Raw genomic sequence first — 15,995 nt, 5'->3', positions numbered from 1 at the left:
AAGTGTCTTTATACTTCAAGGAGTCTTATTTTGGTAGCAGTTATAAATTAATCTGTGATAATTATGGCTTTCACATGACTAATTTAACTAGAAGGTTGAAATAGTGTTGGCTGTTTGTGTAAGGCATTGAACACTGAACAAGATTTAGTAATGGAATACAAAAGCATTTTGCTTATGCTTAAACTGCTGGTTGAATGAAATCAGTAACATTGTCTTCGTTATTTCAGTGCAGTTTAGAAAGACAATTGAAATTATAATACAGCCTCAGGGGGTAGTTTTTTCTGAATTAGCAAAGAGTCTCTAAATTATAAGCTACTTTGTAATAAAATAATTTTATAAAATTCAGGCACATTCAGTAACTAAAATTGAGCTGGTCAAACTAGGTATCCCATTTTAAACAAATGAAAACTTTTTAGAGATGTTGATGTTGCTTTTTGTCACTAGTAGGTCACCGTTGTTTTGTTCTGGTTTATAAGCTTCATATAGATGGAATTTTCCAATTAAGAGGCATTTGCTCCATGGCAAGTCAGCATTTTTTCTTGTCACCTTCGACTTGGATCTCACATTTGAAGCATTCTTCATATTCTTGATAGTGTCTTAATATATGTGTCATGTTTCCCTGACAGATGGTGAAAAGAATCTCTTGCTATGGTTCTGTGTTGGCTCCTTTGCTGTATAACTACTTAGCTCTTGAGGAGTGCCCTCCAGGATCTCCCAAAATGAATTTCGTTCTTGCCACAGTTTATATACTCAGATCACTCCAGAAATAGCCTCAAATTTGGTGAAAATCTATCTTCTCTTTAGAGTGATGCTGCAACATATATAAATAAAGTTTCTGTAGAAATAAGGAAAGTTTGAAGGATATAATAATTTCAGTTCCATATTTAAAGTTTTAAACATAGTAGAATAACTGTAAGAGTTAGAAATTGTAATGATACTGTCTCTCTCTCTCTCTCTTTCTCACACATAGACACACACAGAGAAGTAATTAATGAAAAACGATCATAGTTTCATTGAGAGTAACACATTTTCAGAAAACTAGAAAGAACCAGGAGAAAACCCTGAACATAATAGATAATCTCTGGTGATAGAGAGTGGATAAGCAAGTAATCCTGGAGATGGTTGCTGGAGCCCAGGACAATACAGGATAGAAACAAACCATCTTCTGGATACTGCTGGCTTATTAAGGGTCACAGATGGGTGATCCACTTCACAGAAGGTTGTCAAGAACTCGCAGCATGCAAGTTTAGTTAGAAATGAGTATCGGATGAATTTTTAGTAATTGTTATGAAAACTCTATACCTCATGTATATTCTTTCTCATTTCAAAGTACTAGCCCCTAGCAGTGTGCATCTGGACTTGAGGTTTTCTGTTTGTATGTGAGTAGATACTTAAGGGTTTGAAAATTGGGGATGTTGTTTATATTACTTATTTGTTTAGTTGAAGACTTTAACTCAGTCCTTCGAAGAGTGAAACCTAAATTTCTGAAAAATTGGTATGAATTTTAAAATTATTTTCTGTCCATATAGTCATGCACAGACTCTTCTTTCTTCTGCCAAAAGATACCAACCAAATTTCTTCTCAGTATTAATTTCATCTTCATCGCTTTTCTTTCTCTCTACCCATTTCCTTTTTAATCTCGTGAAATCTGCTTTGTGTCTTTCAACAAACCTATTGGACATGCTGCTTCCATCATTGACTTATTCTTGTTTAAATTTCTTCTCTTAGTCCACATGAGCCACTTCTCTTTCTTCCTTTTGGTACTTCGGAGTGTCTTCTTTTTGTGAACTCTTCTCCATTTCTGTCCTTTTCTTTACCTCTTTTCTTATATAAGGCTTTGCACTTAGCTATCTTTGTTTTTTCTTTCTGTACACAGTATAACCTTTGAAAAATTGATGGTTTGGTTGAATATTGTAGTTTTCTTTTAACTTTTATGCTGATGGCTTCCAAATCTACAGCTCCCTATCGTCCAGTGGAGATCCAGACCCATATTTCCAGCTAAATGGAGAGTAGTGACATGGGTCTTTTTGAGAATTTGGTAGAAGTAGTGAACCACTGCCCTCTTCCATCCAGTGCCCCCACCCCCACCCTTCAGATATGTGTGTATGATTGTGCATCCATGCACACGTGTGTGCCCTTATGTGTGAAAACCTGCATGCTATTTCAGAAGATCACAACAATGGGGATTTCTACTGTAGAGCTCCTCCATTTGGAGCCTCAGTTTAAACCCTTATGATTTCATTCTTAATGTACATTCCTACTTCTCTTTAATGTTTCTCCCAAGTTTTCAGCTTAGAAATTGTATAATTATCTTCATTCACAATGTCTATTCAAGTACATTTTGTTATTTCTGTCTCTGAAATCTTGTTGGATTTACTGTTCTGACATTCTCATTACTAATAACTTTCTCCAGCATTTATTCGTTGATATGCTGCTGTAGTTTTCTAGTTTTTCTGTCTTTAACCTAGATCCCTTTCAGCTATTCCTACGTTATTACTGCCAGATTAATTTTTCTTAAACTCTTTGCACAAACAATACAGGAAGGCCGAAAATGGGGAAGGGTAATCTGCTACACAGGTATGCCTTCCTCTCATATTAATCACCAGATTTAATTGCTTTTACCCATTTCGACTCTTAGGACTTTTGATGAGTTCTTCCATAATAATATATAGTATGTTTATATTTCTGTTTCTTGATTAATGGTATTACAGATATTAGCTATTGACTACTAGAAGAATTCTTCACTTCCCCTGCCAATTACGAGTAGTTATTGTTTTTGGTTCTTTTTCTGATTTCTTTTTCAAACTGAACCTGTGTCTTAATCTTGGGCAATATCTCTTTAACTCGTCACTCTGTGAGAGGAATGCAGTAGTTCTGCTGTCCTCCCTGTCCCTTTCTTCCATCTACTACCTAGTTTTGGCAGGCATACCATTTTCAAGGTTTATACATTTGCAGTCTTTGTATTACTGCCATTAAATCTTTGTCTTTATGTTAGTAGGTGATCCTTTCCCCACCTTCCTAGAATCTTTTTAAACCTTATTAACCATGACAGTCTGAGTTTTCACAAAGATATGACTAGTCATGTTTCTGGTTTGAGGGTCCCCCCCCCCCCCATTTATTAAGCTCAATACTTAGTGGACTGTTTTCCATTTGAAGTTATTCACAACTCTTAAAAAATTTTTTTAAATTTCATTTCTTTACCCATTTCTTTGTCTCTATTTTCTCTATTCTCTTTTGGGGATCCTACTGGTCAAATGCTGGGCCTTCTGAGTTATTTCCTTATGATACTTATCTTTTCTCATTTTTTGCCTCTTTCTTTGTTCTGTATTCTTGATGGTATTTTAAAATCATATATTCTAGACCAGCACTATCCAGTAGAAATATAAGCTACATATTTAATTAAAATTTGTCTAGTAGCCATATTAGCAAAAATAAAAAGCAGGTGACATTAATTTTAATAGTACATTTTATTTAACCCATTATATCAAATATTATCATTTCAACATGAAATAAGCATAAAAATTGTTAAGATATTGTACATTCTACTTTTCATACTGAGTCTTCGAAGTTCAGTATGTATTTTACACTTACAGCACGTTTCTATTCAGACTAGCCACATTATGAGTGTCCAAGAGCCACATATGGTTCATGGCCACCTAATTGGACAGCACAGTAGTAGATCTTCTATAATTTAATTTTATTCTCCAAGAGCTTTTAGTAGGGGGGTTATTATTCCTTTTCCAAAACAGCCTGTTCTAAATTCATGATTTCTTAAGTCTCTCTTGTTCCTCTTCCTTTGCTCGAATTATCTCCTTTCTGTAGAGTGGTGTTGTTTGCCTTACTGATTTTACACAAATATCTGGTAATCTTCAGTGGTCTCCTTTGTTTCTAAAAAAAGGAGTTTGAATGATGTCAATACTTAGCTTGGGTTTGCTCTTCCACCATGGGGGTTGGGTGTCTACGGACAGCATTCTTCCCAGACCTAGGGCTGCCAGGGAGGTCTATGCAGGTGGCTGGGCATACAGACTGACAGGCTCTCCTTTCGGGTGCAAGAGCAGGGAGCAGACAGGCCTCAGCCCCACAAAGCTGAGCTGCCTTCATTTCCCCCAGATGCCCTAATTCACCTGACGCAGCGTTTTCAGTTTGTTTAGAGAACAGTCTTCTGTGGTTAATGCCATTCCATCCATTAGGAAGGAAGCAGAGGGATGACTGGTGCGTTCTCTTCAGACAGTGTGTGTGTCTGTTAATTCTTCTCTTGTCTGCTTCAGCCATTCTCAGTATGTATTCTGGACTTCGGATGCCTCCAGTCTTCAATCAAGTTATGTTCCAGGCTAAGTGCTTTGTTCTAAGTGCTTACACTATATCAGGGTGGGGAGTGGCGGACAAAAAGCCTCACCCTAATCAGAGAATAGAGTGAACGTGACATAGGGTAGTAGAAGGTGGTAAGTGCTGTGGGGAAAGATACAGCTGAGTGAAGGGAGGATATGGTACAGAGGGGCAAGGGGAAGTGCTGGTTATACCTTCAAATCGGTTGGTCAGAGTAGATCTTACTGAGATGAAAAGAAGCAAACTGCCTTAGTGGGTGTCCGGGTAAGTGCAGTGCTGCAGAGGGCGCAGGCAGCACAAAGCCTGAAAGTGGGATTGTGCGCGTGTGTAAAGGGAAGAACAAGAAGGCCACAGAGGCTGGAGCAGAGAGAACAAGAGTAGTGGGGGAGTTTGGAGGGAATGAGTTGGGTCATGCAGGACCTTGCAGACGATTGTGAAGGATTTTAGCTTTTGTTCTGAGAGAAATGAGAAACCATTGGATGATTTTGATAGGAATGATCTGGCTTAACATTTTAACAGAATTAGTCCGGCTGCCCTATTAAGACCAAACCATAGAGAAACACGAATTGAAGTAGGTACAGGGTTGTGATAACAACCCAGCAAGAACACTAGATAAGAGGCCATTGAAGTAAACTGGGCAGCAAGTAATGGTGGCTTCCACCAGGTAATGGAAGTGGTGAGAATATAGATTCTTAACATTCCTGGTGGATTGTATGCGAGAGGGTGAGAGAATGGGAGGAGTTGGGTTTTTTACTTAAGCCAGTGGAAAGGACGGACTTGCCATTAACTGAGATGAGCAAGGCTGTGAGTAGCAGGTTTTTTGGGGGCAGATCAGAGATGAATTTTGAAGATGTTAAGACGCTCATTGGACTTCCAAGTAGAGATGTTGAATAGATAATTGGATGTACTTTCCCATAGGAACTGGGAAAGAATTCTAGACATATAACTCCTCCCTGCCCTTATTGTCTTCCAGAAACTTAATGACAAATTTGGTCTACTGAAGACCATTCTGCACAGTTCTCTACTTTGTAATGGGTTTGTTTATACACATTTTTATTATTTTTCTGGAGTTCCAGTAAAATCTTGGAGTTGGGGGAGACAGTTTGACTGTTCAAATACACCAACTTGAGTAAGGATCCAGGTACTCCTGTCTTGTCACTTCTCTGCTCACATTCCCAGTGGCCAACTCTCATCACATCCAGTTTAACTCTCTGATATTTAAGAACCCACTGTGTGTATTTCTTTCCTCTCTCAGGACTGTCTGTACAGCATACTTGTTTCTTCCTCTCTGCTTCTCTGGGTAGCATTTACCTCTTCTGACAGGCTGTTCTCAGCCTTTCTGTGTTGTCATTTTTCTGTAGACTCTTTTCCAGCTTTTTGAATGGCTTTTTCTGAACTCCTATAACTTAATCACAGGCCCTTTTGTATTTTATTGTTTGTTGTTTATTTTGTATATGAGCCTTACCTCTGCAGGGAATATTATAGGCTGCTTGAGAGTAGAGACCCGAATTAAGTTTCGAATAAAAAGCCAAGAAGTTCTTGGTACTAAATTCATTTATATGTAGGTGTTGGGCCTAAGAGACAGAAAATACGAATTTATAAGGTTGTTGGGACCATTAAATAAGATAATACACACTCTTTCCATGCTGTCTGGGCTTTTCTGTCTGTGCTATTTGGGAGATGGTGGGAGGCGTTCCTGGGGTGGTACTCTTTGAGCTGTGCCTTGATGAGGAAGTGAAGTAGGAGTTTGTAGTCATACAGTGGAAAAGCATTCCAGGCAGAAAAAGTCTGTGTGTAAGGGCATCCAATCAATCAATCAATCAATCAAATCTTAATTACCTCAGCGGGGAGGGTGTGGCTCAAGTGGTAGAGCGCATGCTTAACATGCATATGGTCCTGGATTCAATCCCCAGTACCTCTATTATAAATGAATGAATGAATGAATGAATGAATGAATGTGTATATATGTATGTAAGGGCTAAGGGAGTGCAAACCAACCATGTGACATGAGCACTGCCCCTCTTGCCCCCTCCAGGACTGATAGTGCAGTTAAATAAAATTGCCTTTTAATATTCTTTTCCTGAACTTGTCATATAATAAAAAGGCTTCTTGCTTTTTAACACTTTAGTATTTTCAAGTTACAAGAAAGGTACATGCCAATTTCCTTTGACCTACCTCCCAAACGATCTATTTTTGCTTATGGTTAAAAGATTGTTGGAAAAAGATACTACAAAACTCCAAAATAGCCACTAAATTTTATATAGACACTTAGTGCTGGTCTTCACTTTATCTCAGACAGCAGCTCTGCATGGCTGGATCTAATTTTGTAGATTAGAAAACACAATGGCAGAGGGATGTACAGCACGCTCTAGTAGGAAGTTTGATTCCCAGTAAAAATTATATTTTCAAAATTTATCTCATGCACTTATTTATATAAAAATAAATCTTCTTGTGCCTGATTTTTTTTCCTGGAAGTATAAGATACCCTCAAGGACAACTTTTATTTCATAAGTTGAATAATTGTGTCATTACTTTGGCTATTTAGCTGGCTCTTTTTGTGCCATTACTAGAAAATGTAGTGAAAAAGAATATTCATTTGCATTGTAATATTCACCTGTAATATTTTAGTAGTTCTGTTTTCAGTATAAAGTTTAAATTATAATAAATGATGTTACATTTTTGTTATACTATTATACCTAATATATCATTAATTGATTTTTAAAGACTGGCAAATGATTTGTATTTGGTGAGCTAATAATAATGGAATGGGGTAGAAGGAGAATGACGTGAGTGATGTGCTCCTCCGGTATACGTATGCATATATATGTATGGTGTGCATAATAAACTCCATAGGGTTTTCTTCAGAACTGTAAATCATAAATGGGTTATTTTAATCAATAGGTAAAAATTCTTATTCCTAAAGTTATTTTTCTTGGCTTCTGACTGTAGTTACAAAAAGGAAAGGAATTACTTAAAAGTTTAACATATTTAGAATCTGATTTGTTTGGGAAGATCAGTTGCACTTTGAGGAACATCAGTTGCACTTTAGGGGCATCAGTTACACAATGTGAGGATAAGAAATGACCATCTACTGTCTGGTTTCTAAAATTTTATTGATGAGTGATACTAGAGATTGAATTGTGTCCCTCAGGAAAGATATATCCTAATCTCCACTACCTCCAAATGTGACCTTATTTGGAAATAAGACTTGTTAGTTAAAATGAGGTCATACTGAAGTAGAGTGGGACCCCCACCACCCAGTCTGATTGATGTCCTTATAAGAAAAAGAGAAAGTTACAGAAGCCAGATGACCATATGGAGACACAAGGAGAACAGCATGTGAACATGGCGGCAGAGACTATAGTGATGCTTCTACAAGCCAAGGAATGCCAAGAATTACCAACCTTCATGAGAAGGAAGAGCAAAGCAAAGGAAAAAGTCTTTATTAGGAGTGTTTAGATATCCAGATTTTCTCCACAACACCCAAGCAGGAGACTAGAGATTTATTCTCTTTTAGACATGTTCTATACCAGTGCAGCTCATTGGAAATATAATGCAAACCACATGTCGTTTTAAAGTCTTCTAGTGACTACATTTTTTAAAAAATTTAAAAGAAACGAGTGAGATTAAGCTTAATAATATATTTAACTTTGTATATCTAAAATATTTCAGTAGGTAATTCATACAGAATTATAGAGCTGTTTTACACTCCTTTTTTTCATATTAGGTATGAAAAATCTGGTGTGTGTTTTTATGTTTAGAGCACATCCCAGTTCAGACTAGGAGCATTTTAAGTGCTCAGTTGCTGCATATGGCTAGTAGCTACCATTTTGGACAGCACAGCAGTCTAGGCTAGGGGTCAGCAAACTACAGCTCACTGGCCAGGTCCAGCCCTGTAGCCTGTTTTTGCATAACTAACAGCTAAGAATGGCTTTTACATTTTTGCAGAGGTTTTTGTTTTGTTTTTGTTTTTGTTTTTGTTTTTTAAAGAAAAAAGAATGTGCGCAAAGATACTATCTGGCCCTTTACGGTAAGTTTGCTGAGTCCTGATCTAGACCGAGGTATAGTAGGCACTGCTGTGAGGGTGTGGGTGAAATCCCACATTAAAAAGAGCAATTAGTGAAAGTTAGCCAAGTTGATCCCTTTCTCCTGCTCAGTTCCCAGACCTTGGCAGCCAGACCTGTAGGACTCAGGTAAGAAACCTGACAAGCCTTCTTTGGGAAAATCGGCTTGGCCAAGAGAAAAAGACAAAAATGTTGATACTCGAGGTCCTCCCAGTGAAACTCATTTATTTAAGGGCTTCTGATCAGCTTTAGTACCACATATAAATATGAATGGACAGCCAAGGATCATCAGACCTTTAAGGACAACTTCTATAACATGAAGACAGGTCAAAACAGCCAGAAAAAGTTGAAATTGGAGGAAATAGATGTAATAACAGGGAGTAGAAGAAAACCTAAAAATACACTATAATATCTTCAGAGAACTAAGAAAATATATTTCATTCATAAAGTAAACATTTGTAGTTACTAAAAAAGAATCATTCAGACTATAAGAAAATGTACTTAGAAATTTTTTTTAAAACAGTGTTAATTTTAATAATAGGTTTGAGAAATAAGGGTTAGGAAATTGCCCTGAAAATAGTTGTAAAGGAGATAGTATATGAAGATCAGATTAGGAGGTCCAACAAGCAAATAATAGGAGGTTAAGGGAGGAAAAATAACAAAAATGTGAAGAAATGGACTCTGCAAATAAATAGTATAAGAACATTTCCTGGAACTCAGTTACTTGATCATGATCAGACATCTGCAAACTTCTTCTGAAAAGGGCCAGATGGTAAATATTTTAGACTTTGTGTGCCACAAGTTCTTTATTGGCATTTGTTCAACTCTTCCTTTGTAGCTTTGCCATAAACAATATGGAAATGATCAGTATAGCCAGATTTAGGCCTTGGACTGTAGTTTGCCAGGTTCCCCTGGTTTAGATTGAAAAGACTCACCAAGTGTGCAGCCTAGTAAGTAGAAATAACATAAAAAAAGACCTACCACCAAGGCATATCATTGTGGAATTCTAGAATACTATGATAGGAGATTTTAAAAGTAGGGGGAGCTTCAGATTGCTGAGAAATTATTTCCAATCTAAACTTCCAGTGTAAAACTTCTCCCTCTGCACAATTTCCTAGGAAGCTACTAGAAGATGTATTCTATTAAAATGAGAGTAAACCAAGAATGATGAAACCATAGGAGGAGCCAAGAAACAAGGAATCCAACTTAGGAAAGAGATGAAAGAATTCCCAGGATGACTATGAGGAAAGCAAAACCTCAGGACCTAGCAGTTCTGGAAGTTATAAAAGGGGAATAATAACCCTAGCACAGAAGTGGGGGAGTTGGAGCGATGAAAGTGTGTGGTCTTACAATTAACCTTCAGAGGCAGGATAGACCAGAGTTTCTGAGGGAAAAACAAAATAAACCAAAAAATGAATCAGCTGATATGTTTCACCATTTTGAGAGGGTTTACAGTTCTGATGGAGCATGTGGGGTGAAATATGGGTAGGTATCAAGAAAAAGAAACAAATGTAAAAAAAGTAGCCATTTTTAACACAGTAAGAAAGGAATTGCTCTAAAAAGTAAATGTGGTCAGCCATGAGTAAGTTAAGTGAATGCTGATACATCCAAAGTACATCCATGATATTATTGGGAGAATGAGGAGGGAAAGGTTTTGAGGGGTTAGGGGTGTAAGAGTTAAATCATTTTGTAGTAGAAGTCAGTAGATAACTTATAAATCTGAAAACTAAGAAGTATTAGTTCTAAACAAATTACTGTATTTAGAAACATGAGATAAATACCGAAGTGTTGAAAGTAGTTGCTTCTGGTGAGAGGAATCAGAAGTGGTGAGGATTGGAAAGAGGATTAGTGTTTTGCTATAAATTTTGTGATACTATTTGACTTTTTAAGCTATATACATATTTTATAGTTTAATTTTTTCATTTTTAAGGAGGGTAAAATTGAGTTAATAAAACGAACATTTACTTTAGATGTTAAATCTTGTTAGTCCAGTACCTTTGCTGTAGTAACATGATGATAGTATGGTTTAGTTTTCTATTCATATGTTGTGTGTTATTTATTAATATCAGTGTTTGATTCCTACTCATATTATTAATTTGGCTTCCTTGGCTGACTGTGATGAAAAAACATATTCTAAGAAACATGAGTCAGTCCTGTGTTAGTCTCAACATGGAACTTAATTTAGTTAATATCTATAAATAGTTTGCAAATCACAACTACTACCTGTAAGTTATAAAAGGGGAATAATAACCCTAGCACAGAAGAGGGGAGTTGGAACGATGAAAGTGTACAGCCCTTCAGTTAGCCTTCAGAGGCAAGATGGACCAAGAGTTGACCGCCTTCTCTTGTAAGTATTGTCTCCTGTCTCAGGAGCTTGGTAATATTAAAACTTAATTATCTTGTATAGTTTTATCCATTTTTCATTTGTTGACTAATAGAGAAGTATTTCACCCACATTTTATTGATGCAGTCTTATTTTCTGACAAATGTCAGTACCATTAAAGTGTTACTAAATATTATTATCACAGAATATTTTTCCTAGTCTGCCTTCCTCTTTCATTATGTCAAAATTTAAATCACTCTTCACCTGGCACTATTTGTTATACATAAGGCTGAATGAAATGTGCTTTAAAATTGTTATATAGATTTTGCTTGCTCTAAGAAAAATAAGTCTTTGAGTTAACATCAACTAAATATGTGTTTGAATATGTAAAAGAGATATTAATTTCATTGCTTTTCAGTGCTTTGTGCATCTCTTTACATTTGGGGATAAATTTTTTAGGGAAGAAGTAGGTATTTGTGGTGGGAAGAATTATTTCTGATATTTTAAAAATGCTCCTGGTGGCTGTAAGATTAGTCTTTTGCACTATTTTTTCTAAAAATTTTTTTCTCAAACTTTCAAATTATTGTAAAATGCCTATCCTAACTTAAAAGTTAGTCTTCCAGATTTCTTCCATACTTCAGAATTAGGGCCCTTGTACTTTGAAAAAGTCTTCAAATGAAAACAGTCATTTGTAGACAGAACTCTAGGGAAAAAAGTCATGTGCATTTCCAGTATGTGAGTTGGCAGTGATATTTCTAAGAAAAGCAGAGTTTATAAATTTGGAAACTGTTCCCCTAAAAAGATATACAAATGTCTTGCTTTAGAAGTCAAAACATGAAAGTCGGAAGATTTAAATATACCACCCAATTTAGGTGGGAATTACTCATTCCACTAAAGATTTGTAAGCCTTGGGTTTTCTGTTTGACACACAACTTTGGGAAATATGTTTAGATGTGCTTCTTTTCAGTGAGCAGGCTAAAAATTGGAGTCTTTGAACACTTCCCTTTCTTGCATCTTTCGTACTTTCAAATCAAGAAAATAATATAGTCAGCAGAATCTCCTGCAGCTGTGTGAACTGCCTACTTCAATCACCTATCAGTGAACATGGCGTTCATTGTATGCTCTTTTCCTACATGAGTAGGTGCTCTCTTATAGACTGAAAACCCTAGACTATTATGACATGTGGAACACTTTTTTTAAGTCATGCCATTATTTATTCTTTCAGATACACTTTACTTTATGCCTTAAACTTACTTTTTATATTAAAGAGTGTTATATGGTCTAGAGAAGCAGCCATTAACTTGGGGGGGGGGCACTAAGAACGTGGATAAGAAATGAAATGTAGGCTTAGAATACTTGTTCAGCTGTGAACAGTATTTGCATTATCACATTAATAATGTAAACTCTAAATACTGATTTAACCAGAAACCAGTGTTCTCCCACGACTATATTTGGAAAAGCCTGTGTGTGGTGAGGGAGTTACAAGAGACGTCTTCTTGTAAGTCAGTTGACATATATGAAGTTGAAACAGTCAAAAGTATTGACAGTAATTATCTCTAGTATGTTAGAAACTGGGGTGAGATGGCTGGAGCAATGAACTGCTGTTTTTTGTTACAAACTTTAAAAACTATGTGCTTGTATTATTTTGATAAGATAAAATGAAAGAGATGACACAGAAAAGTAAATGGACCTAATAAACTGGATCTTTTTATTATAGATCTGGTGCAGCTTCATTACTCCAGAGTTACTTTCCCATAGCTTCTGTTTTCAAATATATTCTGATAAGAATAATATGGGTGTATCTTTTGTCTTCTAGACCCAATAGATTGCTTAGAGTATTACATTTAAAATTCTCTTACTTTTTGCTGCCTGTTCTGTGTTTTGAATGTAATATAAGCCCTAGCTAAGTTTATTCATTAGATGTAAGTTATCCAAAAATAACAACTTTATGTCTAGTTTGTTATTAAAAATATTCTTCTGAATATACCTCATTTCTTACCCTCCTTCCTATAGTGATATTGTTATCCCTCAGAAACTTTGGCAGCTAGTAATTTATCAAATAGCATAATGAAGTCAGTACTATATCCTAAAAATCTGATTTTATTATTTAGTTGTCAGTATTTTCATCTTACCCACAATGCTATGAAATACATTATGTGTAAGAGGAGTATAATTTTTTTTTTAATTTTAGAAAGAGTTAATGTTTACAGCAAAATAATCAAAGTCCAGGTAGATATTTGGAGACATTTTCCAGCTCTGTTATGTTATGTATGGAAGGCAAAAAGCAACTTATTCTAGAACCACATACAGTAGGCTTCTGCAAGTTTTAATATAATCACAGAGATTTCTTAGTCAGTGTTTGAAGTCCTACAGGTAAAGATTTTTAATTGAATTATGAGCAAATATTGAGACATTCTGTACTTTCTTAAATAAGGAGACAAAAAGATACAAATGTTTTTCTAGTTGATCTTCAGATTTAATAAACTATTAATAGGATTGGTCTTGGCAGAAAGGGTAAATTTATCAAGGTATCAAGATACTGGTGCCATGCCAAACAAATAGATCTATCCTCCAAAACATTCTGGAAGTTCGGTAACAGTCAACACATGTAAAGGTTCCATCTTAAATTAGGGCTGTAAACTATTCAATAAAAGGTGCTGTGATGTAGATCATTACTTCACATGTCAAACCCAAGATGAATTTCTAATGAACTAAGGATTTTATTGTGAAAAATAAAAACATGAAAAGTAAGTATTAGTAATTATATAATCCTCTTGTGAGACAGGGCTGCCTAAGAAGGAAAGCAAAGGCACATTACTTAAAGGAATAATGTTACTAGATTTCCTGCATAAAAATTAAAAGCCATATTACAAAATAAAACTTAAAATCAAAGACATAAAAAACCATAATAAAAATTAAAGTGTGTATGTCCAATATGTGTAACAAAGGGTTATTATCTTTAATTTAGAAAAAACTCTTTCAAATGAATATGGGATATTAACTATCCCAAGAGAAAACTGATCAAAGAACATGTGCAGTCAATACTAATACAAAAATGAGTAAGCAAACTGCAAAGTACTTAGCCTCAGAAGTAATCAAAGAAATGCAGATTATTATGTGATACCAGTCATATTAGCAAAGGTTAAAAACAGTGATGGTATTCAGTGTCAGTGAGGAGAAAGGAAAGTGGGCATTCTCATATACTATTGGGCTGCTGGGAAGTGTTAATTGGCACAGCTATCCCTGAAGATAATTTGGGACCATGTATCAAAAATCTTGATGTTTATCTTTTCATCTCACAAATCTGTGTGTTAGTGGTGATACTTAAGAAGCAGTTAGAAAAGAGTTCAAAGAAAAATGAAGATAAATATTTGTTGTAGTATTAGTAATACTATTAGCCTAACTTATACTAGGAGAGACCTCTTAAACTCTGGATTCCTAAACAGTCATGAAAAGTAAAGGTGCAAAACTGTACTTAGTACCTTGGAATACCTTTTACAATATATCAAGTGGGAGAGAAGAAAACAGATTTCAGAGTGGTAGGGAAATACTCTATTTTATTTGGTTTTTGAAGTTTATATGCATATTTTTACATAAGGAAAAGTCTGAAAGTATGAATGCCAAAATGTTAATTATAGTGACTTCTGGATATGACTTAATGTGATTTAAAGTTTCTCTTCTTCTCACTTAACTCTTTCTCATTCACCAAACTTTTGAGCTATTGCTGTGACTAGCCATTGTATTTTCTAATATGATAAAGTACAATTTGTTACTATGAAAATTTGATGTTATGTTTCAGGAAGGTAATTACAATTTAGAAATTTTTTCATTAAATGATTCAAATAATGTCTTGGTCATTAAAGTGATTTGTTCAGTTACTTGGAAACTTCATTTATTTGCAACACTTTATTCATGAAAAGAACAGAATAAAGTGAGGCATTAGTGTAATGTGGTGAAGCAGCCCACAGTGGTCCTAATAGGAGAAATTATTTTCATTTGTATGAAATGTAAGTCATCTCTGTCTGACTAATCTTTCTTCATGTGGGAGGAGAGATGTTGATAGCACCCTCTACACTGCTTTGTATTTAAATCAGAAATAAGGTTCACATAGGATCATTGTGAAAGGGATAGATTTTTAATGACAAGTAGCCATAGTTGTGTATTTTTAATTTCTTAATTTCAGGCAACTACAAGAACAGCAACGACAAAAGGAGCTGGAGCGGGAAAGGCTGGAGAGAGAAAGAATGGAAAGGGAGAGATTGGAGAGGGAGAGGTTAGAAAGGGAAAGGCTGGAGAGGGAGCGACTCGAACAGGAGCAGCTGGAGAGAGAGAGACAAGAAAGGGAACGTCAGGATCGCCTGGAGCGCGAGAGACTGGAGCGCGAGAGACTGGAGAGACTGGACCGGGAAAGGCAAGAAAGAGAGCGACAAGAGCAGCTGGAAAGGGAGCAGTTGGAATGGGAGCGAGAACGAAGAATATCAAATGCCGGTAAGAAGTGGACAAATTACTCTGTGTTCCTGATGTCTGAGCTTGGATGGCGGATGGCGTTTTGTGTAGTTGTATATTGGGAAGACTATTTCACATTCGAGATGCCTGGGATTAAGCAGTATGATTTGAAATTAGAAAAAAATATGCAGCAGTTGCTACTTGAACATTTTCTTTTTATTCCTCTCTGTATTGCTTTTATTGCTTGGAGACTTAAAGAAAGCTCTTGGAAATTTTTATTCTGGCATTCTAATTCTTCTAACTCCCCATAAATTGGCTATAAAGTGTAAGTGTGTTTTTATGAGAAATTTTTTATATTAGATGAGTTTGGAATGTATTTCCCTTTTGAGATCGCTTAAATGGTCTCGAAAACTGCAGCATTCCAAAAATTCTGCTTGATTGTATTCTAAAGTTTTTGAAGGAGGAATTTTAAAAAGTGGGCAAAAAAAATCCTCTCTAAAACTGACTAATAATTTAAATATTTTCTAGTATTGTGAAAAATTAGTGAAAATTACTAAATCTGATGGAATTTTATTGAAAGACATAAGTGTTAAGATATGACTAAAAGTTTGGGGTATTTTGACATTCATTAAAATTAACATTTATTATAGGATTTAAGAATTATTTTTATTCCATATGGCCTATAACTAAAGTCTCAGTGTGAGTTGATTAAATACTGGTTTATTGGTTTGCTGTTTGAGTTAATTCATTTGGTTTTGATTGCCTAATTATTTTCTGGTGTTATGGCCAACAAAACTTTTCCACAAATAAGCATTGAATTTGGGGGTTTCTAGCCC

The 15,995-nt window shown here is 35.6% G+C and overlaps 1 protein-coding gene across 8 annotated transcripts in view; it reads left to right on the top strand.

Moving 5' to 3' along the window:
* The window catches only part of ENAH (ENAH actin regulator), a 128,693-nt gene that overhangs the window by 90,951 nt on the left and 21,747 nt on the right, over window positions 1–15,995 (top strand). For all 8 annotated transcript variants that reach the window (XM_074351682.1, XM_074351679.1, XM_074351678.1 and 5 more), the window contains one exon: window positions 14,897–15,201. In XM_074351682.1, coding sequence (XP_074207783.1) covers window positions 14,897–15,201 — 305 coding nt within the window. The remainder of the gene's footprint in view (window positions 1–14,896; window positions 15,202–15,995) is intronic.

The sequence above is a fragment of the Camelus bactrianus genome, chromosome 23 (assembly GCF_048773025.1).
Source record: "Camelus bactrianus isolate YW-2024 breed Bactrian camel chromosome 23, ASM4877302v1, whole genome shotgun sequence".
Classification (NCBI taxonomy): domain Eukaryota; kingdom Metazoa; phylum Chordata; class Mammalia; order Artiodactyla; family Camelidae; genus Camelus; species Camelus bactrianus.
This window is presented reverse-complemented; position numbering and strand designations above follow the sequence as displayed.